The 17,416-nt window shown below is 38.4% G+C and overlaps 1 protein-coding gene across 3 annotated transcripts in view; it reads left to right on the forward strand.

Annotated features, from left to right (window-relative positions):
- The window catches only part of arhgap40 (Rho GTPase activating protein 40), an 88,007-nt gene that overhangs the window by 57,827 nt on the left and 12,764 nt on the right, over window positions 1-17,416 (forward strand). For 2 of the 3 annotated variants that reach the window (XM_077603133.1, XM_077603134.1), the window contains 5 exons: window positions 1,227-1,338; window positions 3,344-3,448; window positions 3,560-3,626; window positions 15,311-15,561; window positions 17,130-17,344. In XM_077603133.1, the coding sequence (XP_077459259.1) occupies window positions 15,330-15,561; window positions 17,130-17,344 (447 nt within the window). In that variant the 5' untranslated portion in view covers window positions 1,227-1,338; window positions 3,344-3,448; window positions 3,560-3,626; window positions 15,311-15,329. Of the gene's footprint in view, window positions 1-1,226; window positions 1,339-3,343; window positions 3,449-3,559; window positions 3,627-12,501; window positions 12,721-15,310; window positions 15,562-17,129; window positions 17,345-17,416 lie in introns of those variants that run through there. The other variant, XM_077603132.1, reaches the window with a different exon arrangement.

Consider the following 17,416-nt stretch of genomic DNA (forward strand, 5'->3'; position numbering starts at 1 on the left):
TGCCTTTATTGTCATTATACAAGTACAATGAGATCTAAAGCTTCACCATGATAAATAAGTAGTCGTAAAAAGATTTATATACAATAAACAGGTTGAAAAAAGGGGGTAAAGTGGTTAGCAGCACGTGAGCTAGCTATGAATAGAATTCAATGCTTTTATTGTCATTGTACAAGTTTAATGACATTTAAAGTTTCACCACAAAGTGCACAAATAACAACAACAACAACAACAGAGAAATAAACATAACAATAAATAATATAGAAATAATCATTAAGTAAATTAAAAATAAGTAGTCAACAGTGTAAGTAGGGAAGTGCACAAATCATAACAACAAATGAACAGATAAAAAATCAATGAAAAGGTATTAAATAAGTAGTTAATATAATACATAAGTAGTAATCAACATAATACACAAGTACAACATAATAAATTAGTCAACAGCGTAAGTAGGGAAGTGCACAAATCGTAACAGTAAACAATTGAACAGATAAATAATCAATAAATCAACATAATCAATAAAAAGGTTATAATTAAGTAGTTAACATAATACATAAGTGGTAATCAACATCATACACAAGTACAACATAATAAATTAGTAGTCAACAGCGTAAGTAGGGAAGTGCACAAATCATAACAATAAACAATTGAACAGGTAAATAATCAATAAATAAATAATCAATAAAAAGGTAATAAATAAGCAGTTAATACATAAGTGGTAATCAACATAATACACAAGTACGTACAACATAATAAATTACCGTATTTTCACGACTATAAGGCGCACTTAAAAGTCTTAAATTTTCTCCAAAATTGACAGGGCGCCTTATAATCCAGTGTGCTTTATATATGGAAAAAAATGTAAATGTGTCATTCGTTGAGGGTGCGCCTTATAATGCGGTGCGCCTTATAGTCGTGAAAATGCGGTAGTAGTCAGTAGTAGTAATCAACATATAAGTACAAAAGTTACTAATACAAGGAGATTTAAAGCTACATCATAGAATGCACACATAAAAAAGTAGTCATAATTTTTTATATATATACAATAAACAGGTTTAAAAAATAAAAATAAAAATTTTAAAAGTGTCTCAAGTGAGCTAGCTATGGTGTTTTAATGCAAGATAAAAGATTTCAGTGCTAAAATTGAAGTCAAAGTTTGAGCAAACATTGAAGGAGGCCACACTAAATGTCATTTTTCTGCCTTCTTTTCTTTCTTTTTTACCATATAGAATACTTTGAGAGTGAGCAGCAGATGTCTAGCTGGCCCTTCTCCCACCAAAGCTGCTGAAAGCCTTAAGGAACTTTGCCATCCTGCTTACCACGCAACGCACATGTCACTAAGTAAGCCAGCCACAAAACAACTTCAACATTTCTCCCCATATCAAACTGACAGATAGAAAAAGCAGGAAAATTACCAGATGAAGTCAAACCCCGCCGCCCGGCGGTTAGCGCGTTGGCCTCACAGTTCCGGGGTAGTGGGTTCGATCCCAGGTTTCGGTCCTCATTGTGTGGAGTTTGCATGTTCTCCCCCAGGCTTGCGTGGGGTTTCTCCGGGTACCCCGTACTTTCCTCACACATCTCTAGCCAACGATTCAGGGCAAGGGGGGGTCGGCTCTAGCACCCCCCGCGACCCTTGCGAAGATAAGTGGTTCGGAAAAATCAATGAAGTTAAATGGTGATGTTCATACAGAAGTGATAGTGAAAAAAGTTGCGTAAATGCCCTTTTTAAGATATTTAACGATAATTTTACACTGACTTTTTTGATTCTACTTCCAAAGAGCAGACTTTATATTCAGCCTTTTTCTAGAAGCAATTCAAAAAGAGGCTTTTTGTCTCCAAGGCAACAGAAGGACCACCAGTGGAGTGGATATTAGTTTTTGTGAGGGTTCCTGAGATGAAACAATAGCAGGAAGAGCGTGGCTTGCTTTAAGACCCCCCTCTCTATCCATGTGTGTGTGTGTGTGTGTCTGTTTGTGTGTGTGTGTGTGTCGGTCTGTCTGGAATGAAGCGGATGACCTGAGAGGAGGGCAACCAAAAGAAAAACAGGATGCGCCAGGCTACGTTTGAGAGCAAATTCCTCACCTTGACTCGGCAGGCAAGGCCTTGCAAGCATGTCAAAAATGAGCGCCTGCCGCTCAAATGACACTCGATCACGAGAGGAAATGTTTTGTCGATGGCTCACAGCGTCACGCCGACGTTCAATGAATAATGGCCGTATGTGTTGTCTCCAAAAGGCAGTTTGTAACAGGATTTGTTCTCTCGTGTCGTTTTGCCGTATTCGGTATTCACGGGTTTATCGTTGTCTCTATTGTTGATTTGTCGGTTTTTATGAAGTCTGTGATTGACATGTTGGGATGAAGCCAAATAATTGACATTTTTAGGCCAAGTTTTGGAAATATGGCTTGTCATGGTTTTGGTATTTCAAAAGGATTTGGAATTTAATAAGTATGCAATATAGTATGTTGTATATAGAAAATAAGTATAGTCATATTTTTAGTAGTACAAAATAATTAACACTATATTTAAAAAAAAAAAGATTGTCCCTATGTGGGTGTTATGAATATTTTTTGACTTTTTTTTTAATCTTTAATGATGCAAGGTAGTTTCTATTTTTAAAATAAGCTTAATATTTTCACACGCAGTGTGACTGGGATTATAAAACTGCAACTGCTGGTACTACTATTAATAAAAACTAATAAGCAATGGTTATTTGGTACATTTTTTTATAGCAAGATGTAAAAAAAACATTTTTACATAAAATTGGAAAAAATTAGGTGAAACCAAAACATTATTATGCAATAATTTGTGAGACTTAAGGTCAGTGAGAACCTAAATTAGCAAACCTTAGCTTTGTTTGGTGAAACAATGGATTGTCAAATAGATCAATGGTTTTGATAGTCGAGGAATTTTGAGGGAGACATTTTCATGAAGTTTAAAAAATAATAATTTTTAAAAAAGAACATTTATTCAGTGCTGAGTCCTATTAGCAAGCGATTTTTCAGCGTGGATCTTCTATTTTTATGAACTCTAAAAAAATAAAATAATAATAATTAATAGCAGGAAAAAATCGCTAAGAAGTAAAAATGCGATAATCGAGGGTTATTTTTAGACATCATAACAGTCAACTTTAACAAAATAAAATAATAATAATAATGATTAATGGCAGAAAAAAAAATCTGTTTTTTTCCAATCATTTTTACATAAAATTTTGTATTCTAAGGAGTCATATATATTTGTGTTTGTAAACAATATTTTTCTTCATGAAAAAACTAGAAAATATAACTATTCAATGATTTAACAGCAAAACTAATAAAGTGTGCTTGACTTTTCTGTTCTTTTTCCACAGCATTATAATGAATAACCTTCTGACCTTGTCCATAAAAGTCAGCATTTTTTTAAAAGATAAAAATCCTGTGCGACGGAGGATAAGTGCGCCAACGTCATCTGCCAGGTAAGTGCTAAAGCCGTTGGCATCATCCTCATCCTCATCTTCATCCAGTGGGCCAACAAGCACAGTGAATCAGCTGCTCTATTTATTTATATTTTTATCTTTCCCCTTTAGCAAAGTCAAAATGTAACAAGACTTAAAACCTCCCGTGGCTAAAATGGGATCAGCGCTTATTCTCCAGGTAAGAAATCGCCATATTTAATTTCGGTAGTATGTATAATATTTCCGCGTTGGTGGTTGCCATGGCGACAGGCATTTCATTTCCTCTTTGTGGTCTGCTAAGTGTCGTTAAAGTAAAAGTTTCCAGACTAGTCGACAATGCTTCGGAAATGAAAAATATTTTGATCGTACGGAACGGACGCTGCTTAAACCGGTTTCACTTTAAATTAAATAGCTTTTAAAATGTCAATTCATCGCGACAAAAAAACGTTGGTTTACGGCTTTCAAATATGTTGCAACAAACGAGAATATAACGTTTTATCACATTAAAATGTTGTAGAACATAAAATGTTGCTTTGCATAAATTTTGGATTGCAAAAAAATTGGATTTTACAAAAGATAAAGCATCAAATCAACAATTTTTTTGAATTAAAGAGTACATTAAAACTGAAATAATGATCTTGCCTACTATAAAAACTCATAGCAGAAGGTTAAAAATCACTTTTACTACATTATGTATTATTTATATATAGAGAAACTAAAATATATTTGGAATCACCCTTTTAGTTAAAAAAGTAGAATAAAGTCATTGTTTTTTCTTGCGTAAATTCAACTTGTGACCTTAAACTGAAAATAAAAGTGACTAAATTAAGCAAGCAGATTGTTTAGCTAGTGCCAATGACATAAAAGTTGAAATGTTCTGTTGCACTCATAATTAAAGTTTAGTCCGACTTGTTCCTTGAACAATTTGACTGTCTCGAAGTGAATAAATGAGCCAACGTAAACAATTGGAGAGAACGCCCATGTTCCCGTCTTTTTAATTGGGCGGCATTTATTGTCTGTGCCACGGCGCCCTTCCCATTGCGTGGCTGGATTGGGCAGGGTATTTACTTCCTCGAGCAACTCCTTGTTCAAATCGAGATGAATACTTTTTCGTATTCTACTGGGTGCCCTTTCTTTTTGCACGGCAACGCGCTCGTAACATAGCATTAACAAATTTAAATGAACTTGGATTACGATGCAGACACTCAAAAATGTGTTTAATCTAACCTTACACTGAATTTAATTCTAATTTTGTATTAAATTTTCATACCTTTCTTCCCCGGGTTGGCTCTATTTGCCCCGCCTCCACCCTGACTTTCAGATGCAACCTATCGAGGGTTGTCTGCTTTTGTCTTCCCTTCAAAATATTCCCAAAATAATGCATATAAATGTCCTCACAATAGGAAAACGCACGATCACTTGCCAATGAGAAGTAGTATATACTCCTCTCGTATTAGCGAGCAAGCCCCGCCATTCGCACTAACTTACGGGGAAAAAAACATGCAAAAAAAATGCAACGCTCCGCCCAGTGCTCGTAGAGAAATTACACGGGGGAGTTGCGACCAGAGAGACAGTGCCCATGATGTTGTTATATCAAAATTTGTCTCGTATCTCAAGATAAATATTTGCCCAAAATTTTACTCGTATCTCAAATTGCTCGTATGTCGGGGCACTCGTATGTCGAGGTACCACTGTAATGATAATTATAGCTAGGTAGCATATATATTCCATGGCCTTTTAAGGCAGAGGTCTCCAAACCGGTCCTGGAGGGCCGCTGTGGGTGCAGGTTTTTGTTCCAACCGATCCAACACAAACAGTTTAACCAATGAGGTTTCTGCTGAAAAAAGAAGCACCTGACTGCAATCCACTGATTGCACTTCTAGGATACCAGATTGGTGGAAAGGTTTCCTCTTATCGGTTGGAACGAAAACCTGCACCCACTGCAGCCCTTTCTGGAATAGTTTGGGGACCACTGTTTTAAGGTATTACTCTTGTCAAGCTTTGGGTAACACACAGTAAGCCCTCATCTAAAAAGTTTTAAATGCAGACTTTTCCGTTTCACGCTGAAATGCAGCACGTCGGACATGTCGACCGAGTGAAATGCATGATGGGAAAATGGCCAGTCATGAATATGACACCACACAATCAATTTTCTCCACGACTATAAGCCTTGTCTGTCAACCGTGACTCTTATCTACGTATTGCCACACTTTCCCGCTCTAGTCCTTGGCTGTGCGTGGCCGAGACGCGGGTGAGCGGGGCATGAGGCCGATCTGGCCCTCACGTGCCGTCGGTGGGCGGGGTCACGCACGCAAACGTGCCCGACCTCCTCCGGCCGGCACTCTCTCCTGCCGCCTCCTAAGCTGGTTTGTCAGAGGTCTCGGTTTCAGGGTGTCTCTTTGAGATTGTGGAGGAGACATTTTTGGGGGGCGTCTCAAGGCCTTGTTCAGTAGAAAAAAAGCAGTTTGGGTTGTCTAGTGGAATAGTCAAAAGTGGAGGAAAGTTTGAGGAGAGCTGAATCCTCGAAGAGATTGACGTTTTTGCGCTAATCTGTTGATCGGGTTAAAGCCAAAGTCCAGGAGGTGAGCGGGCAAGTTGCCATCGAGTTGATAGTCAGCAGGACATCTCCAACCTGCTATCGCCAAGGCTCGTGACCTCATGACCTGATCTGATTTGTTACTACGCCTAAATCCACGTGGATGGATTGGTCACGTCCTAAGCAAAAGTGCTCACTAACCTGAAGGCCGGAGATTTGTTTTGTTTTTTTGTTCTGACGTCACGCTTGACGTGGTCGCAACCTCCCGTGATTTGGTGCGTTGTTCTTTTGTTTCTCCAGACTTGTGTTATTTATATCCATGAGCCCTACTTACATGGTTTGATATTTCTTAACAAACAGCTGTTTGTTAAGAAAGATAATCCTCATTTGTAATCTCTTCAGGAGGTCCTGATGGAGATTAAACCAATTAGGCACTAATTTGAAATTTGGATTTGATTTATTTTTCTGGATTTTTGGATCCAGTGTCTCAAAGGACATGGCGGCCATGTTGTCTTTTCTACTCTCTCTTCTATTTGATATTATTACTGGGCAGATAGTTTTATACACTTGCATTTTAGTATTCTTTGTCCTCATATTGTCGCTGATTATTTTTTGTAAACAAAAAAATATGACAAAAACTACTCTGAGCGATGTCGTTAATTTGGAGTATTTAGTTAGAAAGATGATTTTTTTAAAATTTATTTTAATCAAATATCAAAAACCATTTTTGTGGATATATATTAGTGACAGCCATATGCAATTGAAAACATATTAATGGAAATGACTCATTTTGGAGTAAAATACATTTTTCTTGCGGTCGCTAACTTAATGCTAATATAAAATGGTAAATGCCATTGTATAAAAAAAAAAAAAAAAAAACTACTAATCTATTTTGGCCCGATCATGTCATTTTCAGAGGATCAGAATAGGTTAAAAAGCAAAAAAAAAAATTCATTACTGTTAAAAGTATTAAGTCATGAGCAAATAAGCATGAACTCATTGGCCGCCATTCACAGGTGTAGACGTCCAATCCATTTTGACCCAGTCCAGAAGGATTGGACGTCTATGACCGGCAGTGAAACGTGATCACGCACTGCCAGCCATCCCAATCCGAGTGGATTTGACGTCTGGGACTGTCAAGGATAGTAAATAAGTGAAGCCAAGTTGACTTTTTGGGATCTTGACTTGTTTTTAATGATTGACATCACCACTGCGCAATCACGTTTGACTCAAGTCTATTGCAGCTCAACCATTAAATATAATAAGTCATCGTGTCCCTGCTTAGAACAAACATTTCCATTTCTGCTGGAGGACCCCCCCCCCAAGGCCCCTCTTCCTGCACCAGGATGCATTGTAGCGACGCGCACCATCCTTGTTCTAGTCGTGTTTTTGCGCGCCCCAGAGATTGCGAGGAAACAGCTTGCCGGTGGCGGGCGGCCGCCGCTTCCTCCAAATCGGGGGACGGGGGGTCCGCTTTAAGAGTCCGCAGGATGCCGTGGGGGAGAGCCAGCTCGGTGGCTCTGCTGCTGCTCTCGGGTCGGGGATCCGGGCGGGCCAAGGCCAGGTAGGATTTTATTCTCCTACTATTGTGTTAACGCAAAGATTTGATTTGGAGGCCTTTTTTTGCATTTTTTTTTCATGTTAGTCAGTGCGAATGGCGGAGCTTGATCGCTAATACGAGAGGAGTATATACTACTTCTCATTGGAAAGTGGTCGTGCGTTATCCTGTTGTGAGGACATTTGTGTGCATCATTTTGGGAATATTTTGAAGGGAAGACAAAAGCAAACAACCCTCGATAGGTTGCATCTGAAAGTCAGGGTGGAGGCGGGGCAAATAGAGCCAACCTGGGAGAAGAAAGGTATCAAAATTTAAAAGAAAATTAGAATTAGGTTTAGTGTAAGGTTGGGTTAAATTGAGTGTGTCTGCATCGTAATCCAAGTTCATTTAAACAATGTATGTTATGTTACGAGCGCGTTGCTGTGCAAAAAAGTCTCAATAAAAGTGCATTACCGCAACAATAAGGTGTCTTCTAAAAGAAGTAGCTGAACTGTAAAAGGTGTACGCCAAGGGTGTCAAAGTGGTGGCCCGGGGGCCAAATCTGGCCCGCCGCATCATTTTGTGTGGCCCGGGAAGGTAAATCATGAGTGCCGACTTTCTGTTTTAAGATCCAATTAAAATGAAGAATATAGATGTATATTAAATTTCCTGATATTGCCCCTTTTAAATCAAGAATTGTAATTTTTTTAATCCATTTTTTCTGTGTTTTTAGTTCAAAAATCATTTTGTAAAATCTAAAAATATATTTAAAAAAGCTCAAATAAACATTGTTTTAGATCTATAAAAAAAACTGAATATTCAGGGCTTTTAATCCAGTTCTTTTAATCCATTTATAATTTAAAAAATCTAAATATCATATCTAAAATGGTCCGGCCCACGTGAAATCGAGTTGACGTTAAAGCGGCCTGCGAACCAACCCGAGTCTGACACCCTTGGTGTACGCCGTCCTCTTGTTGGGTTTGAATGAAAACCTGCAGCCACTGCGGCCCCTTGAGAACCGGTTTGAGGCAGACCCCCGTTGTAAAGTGATTCAAAGCACATTTTTGTATCAGTCTACTGATCCTTGTCAAGCAAGCCTTTCATTCTCTAAAGGTTAAGAAGCTTGTGATGAAATTCCTCCGCTGGGATTAAACCTTGCTTCGCTTTCGACACAAGACCCCCTTTTTTTCTTGCTGAGGATTACCGTATTCCTTGACAGAGTTATTCATACAGGGTTATTTTGCGTTATTAATGTTACCGAGTCGGCTTCTTGGATTCGAGAAACCACTTGCGACATTTTGTGGGTCTAAGCCAGAAACTTGACATTTTTCAATTGGGGAAAAAATTATCGGACGTTTTAGAAGTGCAATTAAGAAATTCGCTTGAAACATTTGATTAAAAAAAACTTCCTGCAGGTTATTTCCTTGTTCGGGCTTATTAAGCATTTCCTTTGACCGTCATTTTTGTTTTTTTACCTGGTTACCTGCAACAAATTTCAAGGTTTCATTGTTTAATCGGACTTTCGGTGTTAATCGCCAATGCGTCATCGTGAGCGATTAACTTTTTTTTTTTAATCAACTTCTTTATAATCCATTATGAGTACAGAGATCCTTTTATGGTTGCCGGGCGGATTGGGACCAAGCCCTGCCGTAATTAGCCAAAATTCCAACCAATTAACGTCTCTTGTAAAAATTTGAATAACTAAATACACCCCCGTGAATGATCTAAAAATAGTGTTATGTAGTTTAAAACTGCTGTAAATACTTCATCCTAAAATGAATTGAACATTTTATGTGGAAATTCTAATAAATGGAACTCGTTTTACTGTTTATGAACCTTAACGTAACGTATTGAACACAATGGGTGCAGCAACATATGTAGACAAACAATGGCATGTACTTTTTATTGCTTGCATAAAGCAATTGTTGTTAGTGCGGGACTGATGAGCTAAGCCACAAAAAAAGCAGTGCAATGGCTTATAAATAAATGACTTATTTTATGCAGTGAACAAACTGTAATCTCTTGACGCTAATGAAGGATTTTACAGTAATGACTTCATCTTAATTGCTTTATTTAGGCATGTTATAGCATTTTTTAATGATTCAGAAAGAAGAAAAATGAACAAATCGTGATTACTGAACTCAATTACAATTGTGGAGAAATATGTTATCATCACAAATCGTTTTTATGTTAGCAAGTTAGTGTTTTAGTTTTAGTGGATTTAAAATTCATTTCCCACTCATTTCAGTGGTTTTCAAAATAATGTCCAACTCATTTTTAGTGGTTTTAAAAAGAATGTCCAACTCATTTTTAGTGGTTTTCAAAATAAAGTCCAACTCATTTTAGTGGTTTTTAAAATTATGTCCAACTCATTTTTAGTGGTTTTCTCAAAATAATGTCCAACTCATTTTTAGTGGTTTTCTCAAAATAATGTCCAACTCATTTTACTGGTTTTCAAAATAATGTCCAACTCATTTTTAGTGGTTTTCAAAATAATGTCCAACTCATTTTAGTGGTTTTCAAAATAAAGTCCAACTCATTTTAGTGGTTTTCAAAATAAAGTACAACACATTTTAGTGGTTTTCAAAATAAAGTCCAACTCATTTTAGTGGTTTTCAAAATAATGTCCAACTCATTTTAGTGGTTTTCAAATTAAAGTCCAACTCATGTTAGTGGTTTTCAAACTAAAGTCCAACTCATTTTTAGTGGTTTTCAAATTAAAGTCCAACTCATTTTAGTGGTTTTCAAAATAATGTCCAACTCATTTTTAATGGTTTTAAAAATAATGTCCAACTAATTTTAGTGGTTTTCAAAATAAAGTCCAACTCATTTTAGTGGTTTTCAAAATAATGTCCAACTCATTTTTAGTGGTTTTCAAATAAAAATCCAACTCATTTTAGTGGTTTTCAAAATAATGTCCAACTCATTTTTAGTGGTTTTCAAATAAAAATCCAACTCATTTTAGTGGTTTTCAAAATAATGTCCAACTCATTTTTAGTGGTTTTAAAAATAATGTCCAACTCAATTTACTGGTTTTCAAAATAACGTCCAACTAATTTTAAGTGGTTTTCAAAATAATGTCCAACTCATTTAAGTGGTTTTCAAAATAAAGTCCAACTCATTTTAGTGGTTTTCAAAATAAAGTCCAACTGATTTTAGTGGTTTTCAAAATAACGTCCAACTCATTTTAGTGGTTTTCAAAATAACGTCCAACTCATTTTAGTGGTTTTAAAATTAATGTCCAACTCATTTTAGTGGTTTTCAAAATAATGTCCAACTCATTTTAGTGGGAGGGTCGGCATTGAGCGATCTCGTTTCCCTGCCATTGACGGCGACTGACGTGGAATCCAATTGTACCAGGGGGTCCGTTCCACGGGTGCTGACCCACCCGGTCGAAATGGATCGGTCCCCAGTCGCCGTCAACGACGGCCAATCAGAAGGAGCGTTTGATTTCCCAAATGAAAGGACGGACTGGACTGAAAGCGACAGGTCTTGTTCACACGTGCCAATGTTGACAGACCTGTTGTGCTTGAGCGACAGGCCAAACATTTTCAGCCTTCTTGTTGCCTGCCACGCCCCTTTTTGCAAGTCACACAAACTGTCCGGTATGTGGAAGAAAGTTCTTGCATTTTAACAAATGAGGCGGTTGTTTCAGAGAGAGTTTTTTTTTCCCCCAATGAGGCCACTTTTCTATCCAAGTGTGAAGAAACAACCTTCACACTTTGATTCATTTAAGATTTGGCCTTGATTTTTGAACAGTGATCATTGATTAAAGCGTGAAGAGAGTCGTCTACCCAAAGTAAAGCATGTGCCTTGACTTTGGGTTTTTTCGCCAAAATAAAATGTAATTTATCTTTCAATTGAGTCTTAATCAAAAGATTGATGCGTACAACATTTGAGAATATATATTAAAAAAAATTCTACCCTTAAAAAGTAAAATAATGTTATTTTTTTATTAGAAAATAATTTGAAAATATTTAGCGTTTCCCCTTTAAAATAATGATTATGTAATATTGCCTTTTAATTAATCAAATAAATATATCAACCTGTTTTAAGAGTGAAAATAACAATAGAATAAAAATGTCCTTTTGTACTAAAAAGTAAAAATAAAATAAAAATATTGTAGTGTTTTCTTAACTTTTTTCAAATAGAAAAAATCAGTACAATAGTCACTGTTTGTTTTTACATTTTAAAGAAATTACACTGTAAAATGTTTAAATCACAATATATCATGAATAAAAATAAATAAATAAAAATGTACTAAAAAGTAAAAATAAAATAAAAATCATGTAGTGTCTTCTTAACATTTTTCAAATTGAAAAAATAAGTACAAGAATAGTCGCTGTTTGTTTCAACATTATTTAAAAAAAATACCCATATTTTTTTTCAAATCACAATATATCATAAATAAACAAACAAATAAATAAAGCACATGAATGAAGTCAAGTAAATACATATGGGGAAAAATACTGATTTAGATTTAAAAATGTGAATTAATTTTGTTATTAAGAGGCATACAGAAGACAATCAAATTTTAAGCTTAGCAACATCCTGAAATAACACATTGTATTGTATATATTGTAATAACATCATTTGCTAATCCTTTCACATGATCTATTAACCCATTACTTGCCAGATAGCCTTCCCAACAAAACCACATGGCTAGCGACAAAAAATAACTTGGACACCCCCGCTCTATCTTGAACAAATCCCTCCCACAGGGCCGATTATCGTCCCCAAACTTAAATCTTCCCCCATTTTGTCAAGTACCGTCACCCCCCCAAAAAAACCACCAGTCCCAAACCCCTGACCCCAATAACAAAACGTTGACGCCAACACTCCGTAAAAGGCCATGTTCATTTTTCACCTTGTTTCCAATTCGAGCGACAGGTAACGCCTTGCATTTGAAGGCGTGGCCCCTCCCCCGAAGGTGTGGCCCCTCCCCCCGAGCGCATTTTGGCCCGGCTCCCGCACTCAAAACCAGCGGAGCTTGGCCGCCACTTTCTGTTCAGCAAGGCCATTCACGTTCGAGCTAGCCACCTCCATCCCCGGATTTGTTTTGGCGGGCGCTACGAACATGGGAGGACGGGAGGAGGTCAAGGTGACAAGAGCCATGGGGCCCGCCGTTTTCCCCACCTGGACCAATATGAGACTAGGTCCGACACGGAAACCTATGAGGATCAAAAAATCCAAGGCGTCTTCACGTAAAAAGATCATCAGGTAGGCGAAAAATCACCAGCTTTAGCCATAAAAAATGTTGAACTTTTACTTTTTAGGACATGCGTTCATTCTTTTCATACACAGATTATATATTTTTTTTCTTAAATGATTTTATTTTGGCGGCAACCAATTGTAGTATTAATGTGACATTCACATATGTTGAAATAGGCAATTAAAAATAATTGGTATTTTTAAGTAAAATAAATCATGTGAAATAAAATCAATCTTTTAACTAGTGATGAGTGAAAATATTTAAAAAACAATTGAAAAGTCATGAGGTTTAAAAAAAAATCTTATATAAAATAATTAAAAATATTTTTAAAATGTGTAATAAATTGAAAAAAGGGGGATTTTTTTGTCTTATAAATCTTTTATGGTCTGACAAACTCGTGGACGGCAGTGGGCGTCCAATCAATTTTAACTGGGAGGGGCTGGAAGCGACCATTTGTTTCTATATCAATTTCCTTCTTAAACTAACTACCACAGCACATACTCTGTGACTGAAATAAAATAATCGCAATTTTTGGATAGACTGTAGTGACCACTGTTCTTGAAACCTTAAAACAATGTTTGTCCGGATTTCAATAGTAAACTCAAGGGGAAAAATGAAAAAAAATCACTGACAATGACATTTGATTAGCTTGAAAAATTCCACTTCTGTCTGAAATGCTCACAACAAGTGTTGATTAATCCATTGGAAATTGCATGTTTGATTGTCATTTGAATTTTTGATAAGACAATTGTTGATTAAATGGCGAGAAACTGGCACTGGAGCACTTTTGCTAATTAAGTGCAGATATGTGGGTGATCCATCGGGCAGTTATTTAAAGTATTTGTGGTGTTGTCCTGATTTTTTTTTTAAATAAAGTTTGTATTTAGTGGTTTACATTAGACAATCATCTCCCATATCTGTTTACATCGTATTTTTGACCTTATTAGCAGTCATTGAAGTGGTTAGCGTAGTAGTCAGACGTGCTAACGAGGGTTCTATACCCTGGGGTTTGCATGTTCTCACCCGGGCTTGGGTGGGTTTTCTCCGGGTACTACGGTTTTCGCCCGAATTCCCCAAAAACGTGTGCTAGGCTAGCTGGTCGAATGCTCAAAGTTGTCCATGGGAATGGTTGTTTGTATCACTGTGCCTTGCCATTGGACGGCGTTGGCTGGGTAGGCTGTAGCACCCCCTGTGAACGTTGTGGGGGGAAATGGAATGTGAACAAAGTGCCGTTGTTGTGATAGATGTCCAATTTGCGGATGGATGCTGTGCAAAAGGCGAAAGAGTGATTTGACACCTGTATTTCTTGCTGGTTTGGCATAGTTTACGGCTTTGTTTTGATTGGCCCGTCAAGGAAATTGCGATCGTGACTGGACCATTTGTAATTGGCGAACCTGTTTGTCATTTTTGGAATGCGACTGAGTCACTCACGAAGGCTTGGAGTGGCTCCGTGAGTTGCATTTTTTTTGAGTGACATACTTGCATATTTAAAAATCGCATTTTTTAAAGCTTTTTGGGGATACCAATGCTTCGCGTTGCTTTAACTGCTGTTTATTTAATAGTCTTTTTGTAGGTGGAAAATGTTGGCGGCAAATGTGAATGATTGCTTGATTTCCTGATTTTTGTGGTCTGTAAAATTGTACTCAAAAAGTACCGTGCTTTTCATAATAATTCATGTCTATGCGACTACTGTGTGCAATTGTAGAATCATTTTTCAAATGTGAATTTATTAAATAATCAATTGAAAACTAAGAATATTTTCTGTGAAATATCAATTTTTAGGTCGACTATCTCACATTGTTCAATTCAAATAACAAATGTTTCAACCGATACTTAAAATCTTTCACTGTGGTGACAAAATTGCATTGAATTGCGTTATTAGTTTTTTTATCTAAACATGTTTACAGTCTTTTTGAATAAATACACCATTCTAAATTCATAATATGTAATAAAACAAAAGCCATTTTAAAGTATCATTAGTCTTGCCATTGACAATGATCGACAATTCATTTGACCTTTAAAAATTGCCTATAGATGCTCATCTTTAAGCCCCTTTAATGCCACTGGACGTCCAATCCACGTGGACTGGGACGCACGGCAGCAAAAAAAAAAACATCTCTGCCTTGCGCCTTCACTGACAGCCAATGCGTCCAATGACAAAACACTAAACACTACTTTTAAACGTCCATTCATGCATTTTCTAACACGCTTACCCCCTCGAGGTTTGCGGGGGGTGCTGGAGCCTATCCCAGCTCACTATAACAGAGAACACCCTGAATTACTAGTTTGCCAATCACCGCACCTTTTAAACACGACTTCTTAAATGCATTTATTAAGAAGCGAATTCACCAATTTTTTTTTCCGCGTCCACACCCCGTCCTTAGAGCGACACCTAGCGGCCGCACCGCCCCTCGCAAGCGCATTTCACAGGGACAATAGCGCTCCCCTCCTCCCTCTCTCTCGCCCTTTTGTCTCTCCATCCCTTCGCCGGCACCTCGCTCGGTCTCCCCCGCGTTTTTGGGCCCCCCGCGGTCGGCGTCTCCCTTTTGTTTGCATGCACGCCTGTGATTTTTTCCCGTGTGTGTATGCGTGCGCCAGAGACCCCAGCCCCACCGAGATGAGCGCCGAGCCCTGGGCCAGCCCGCAGGACCAGGCCACCACCGCCGCCGCCGCTGCCTTTGCCGTCGGCGCCGCTGAGCACGACGGCGTCCCCACACCGCCCTCGCTGGACCGGGAGCGGCATCCCGACCAACTGTGCGTGGAATCCTTCTGGAGCGAGTTGGAGACCATCAAACAGGGGGGCGACTTCGCCGACGACAGCGCCCGCCGGGATTCCAGGCAATCGGACGGTAAGCAGACGCCGTTTGCCTTAGCGCGCTCCCACCACGGCGACATATCAGGTTTCGGAGGAGAGCGCATTGCCATGACGACACACGCCCAGTTCGAAGGAGGGGCTGGGGGGGGGTTCCCTATTTACGCGCGACCCGCTCGTTACGTGCACCCCGGGATCTAAACGCCATTCGATCGGGACCCGATTGACGTTATGTTAAATAGATCCGCGTTGGCTTTTTTAAATTGTGGATAATCAGAGATTGACATCCGGCTTTGTGATGGCACATGCCGCCAGGTCATGTGACTTCCTTTGTGTAAAAGCTTGGAAGGGCTACGCCGCTTTTCGGCCAATTGGATGCTTTTATTGTCAGTATACAAGTATAATGATCATTTTAGTGATTTTCAAAATAATGACAGACTCATTTTAGTGGTTTTCAAAATAATGTCCAACTCATTTTTAGTGGTTTTCAAAGTAAAGTCCTAACCCATTTTTAGTGGTTTTCAAAATAACAGCCAACTCATTTTAGTGGTTTTCAAAATAATGTCCAACTCATTTTAGTGGTTTTCAAAATAACGTCCAACTCATTTTTGTGGTTTTCAAAATAATGTCCAACTCATTTTAGTGGTTTTCAAAATAATGTCCAACTCATTTTTGTGGTGTTCAAAATAACGTCCAACTCATTTAAAGTGGTTTTCAAAATAATGTCCAACTCATTTTAAGTGGTTTTCAAAATAATGTCCAACTCATTTTAGTGGTTTTCAAAATAATGTCCAACTCATTTTTGTGGTTTTCAAAATAATGTCCAACTCATTTTAGTGGTTTTCAAAATAGTAATGACCAACTCATTTTAGTGGTTTTCAAAATAAAGTCCAACTCATTTTAGTGGTTTTCAAAATAACGTCCAACTGATTTTAGTGGTTTTCAAAATAATGTCGCCATAACGACACACCCCGGAATCTAACCGCCCTACGATCGGAACCCTATTGACGTTATTTTAAATAGATCCGTGTTGGCTTTTTAAAATTGTGGATAATCAGAGATTGACATCCGGCTTTGTGATGGCACACGCCGCCGGGTCATGTGACTTCCTTTGTGTAAAAGCTTGAAAGGGCTACGCCGCTTTTCAGCCAATTGAATGCTTTTATTGTCAGTATGCAAGTATAATGAGATTTAAAGCTTCACTAATGTGAGTTAAAGGAACTGAAAGGATTTTTAATGTTGTTGACGACGATACACGTTCTAATGGACGACTCGCATTGACGGCAAAATCTCATTTTCTGAACCGCTTTATCCTCACTAGGGGGGTGCTGGAGCCTATCCCAGCTGATTTCGGACCAAATCCGGGGGACACTGCCAGCCAATCGCAGCGCACAAGGAGACAAACAACCATTCACGCTCACACTCATAGCTAGGGGCAATTTTACGTAGTGAATTCGCGATAAGTGAAGAAAAAACAAACACTGATTCCCAGTCCAAATGGATTGGACGTTTATGGTCGTCACTTGGCTAACAAAGCCACACTTGTAGTGTAAACTTGGAAGTTTCCATCAATGGTGAAAGTTTTTTTTTGTGTTTGTTGGTCAGAAGGGGAGCAAGAGGAGCAGTGGCTACTGGAAGTGGGTCTTTCCAACCTGATCAACGAGGACATGGAGGATGGCGACAACACCTTGCTTCTATCCACGCTGACGCGGACTCAGGCCGAAGCGGTCCAGCGGAGGGTGGACACCTACACCACTTCCCACCGCAAGAGGAACAAACAACGCCACGTTCGAGAAGTTTTTGAAACCATCGTCCGTCTGGTGAGCTTCACGTCACTCCTTTCTCGTCACGTGACTCATTTTAATAATACATACCTCTCAACTTGTACGTTT

The sequence above is a fragment of the Stigmatopora argus genome, chromosome 6 (assembly GCF_051989625.1).
Source record: "Stigmatopora argus isolate UIUO_Sarg chromosome 6, RoL_Sarg_1.0, whole genome shotgun sequence".
Taxonomy (NCBI): domain Eukaryota; kingdom Metazoa; phylum Chordata; class Actinopteri; order Syngnathiformes; family Syngnathidae; genus Stigmatopora; species Stigmatopora argus.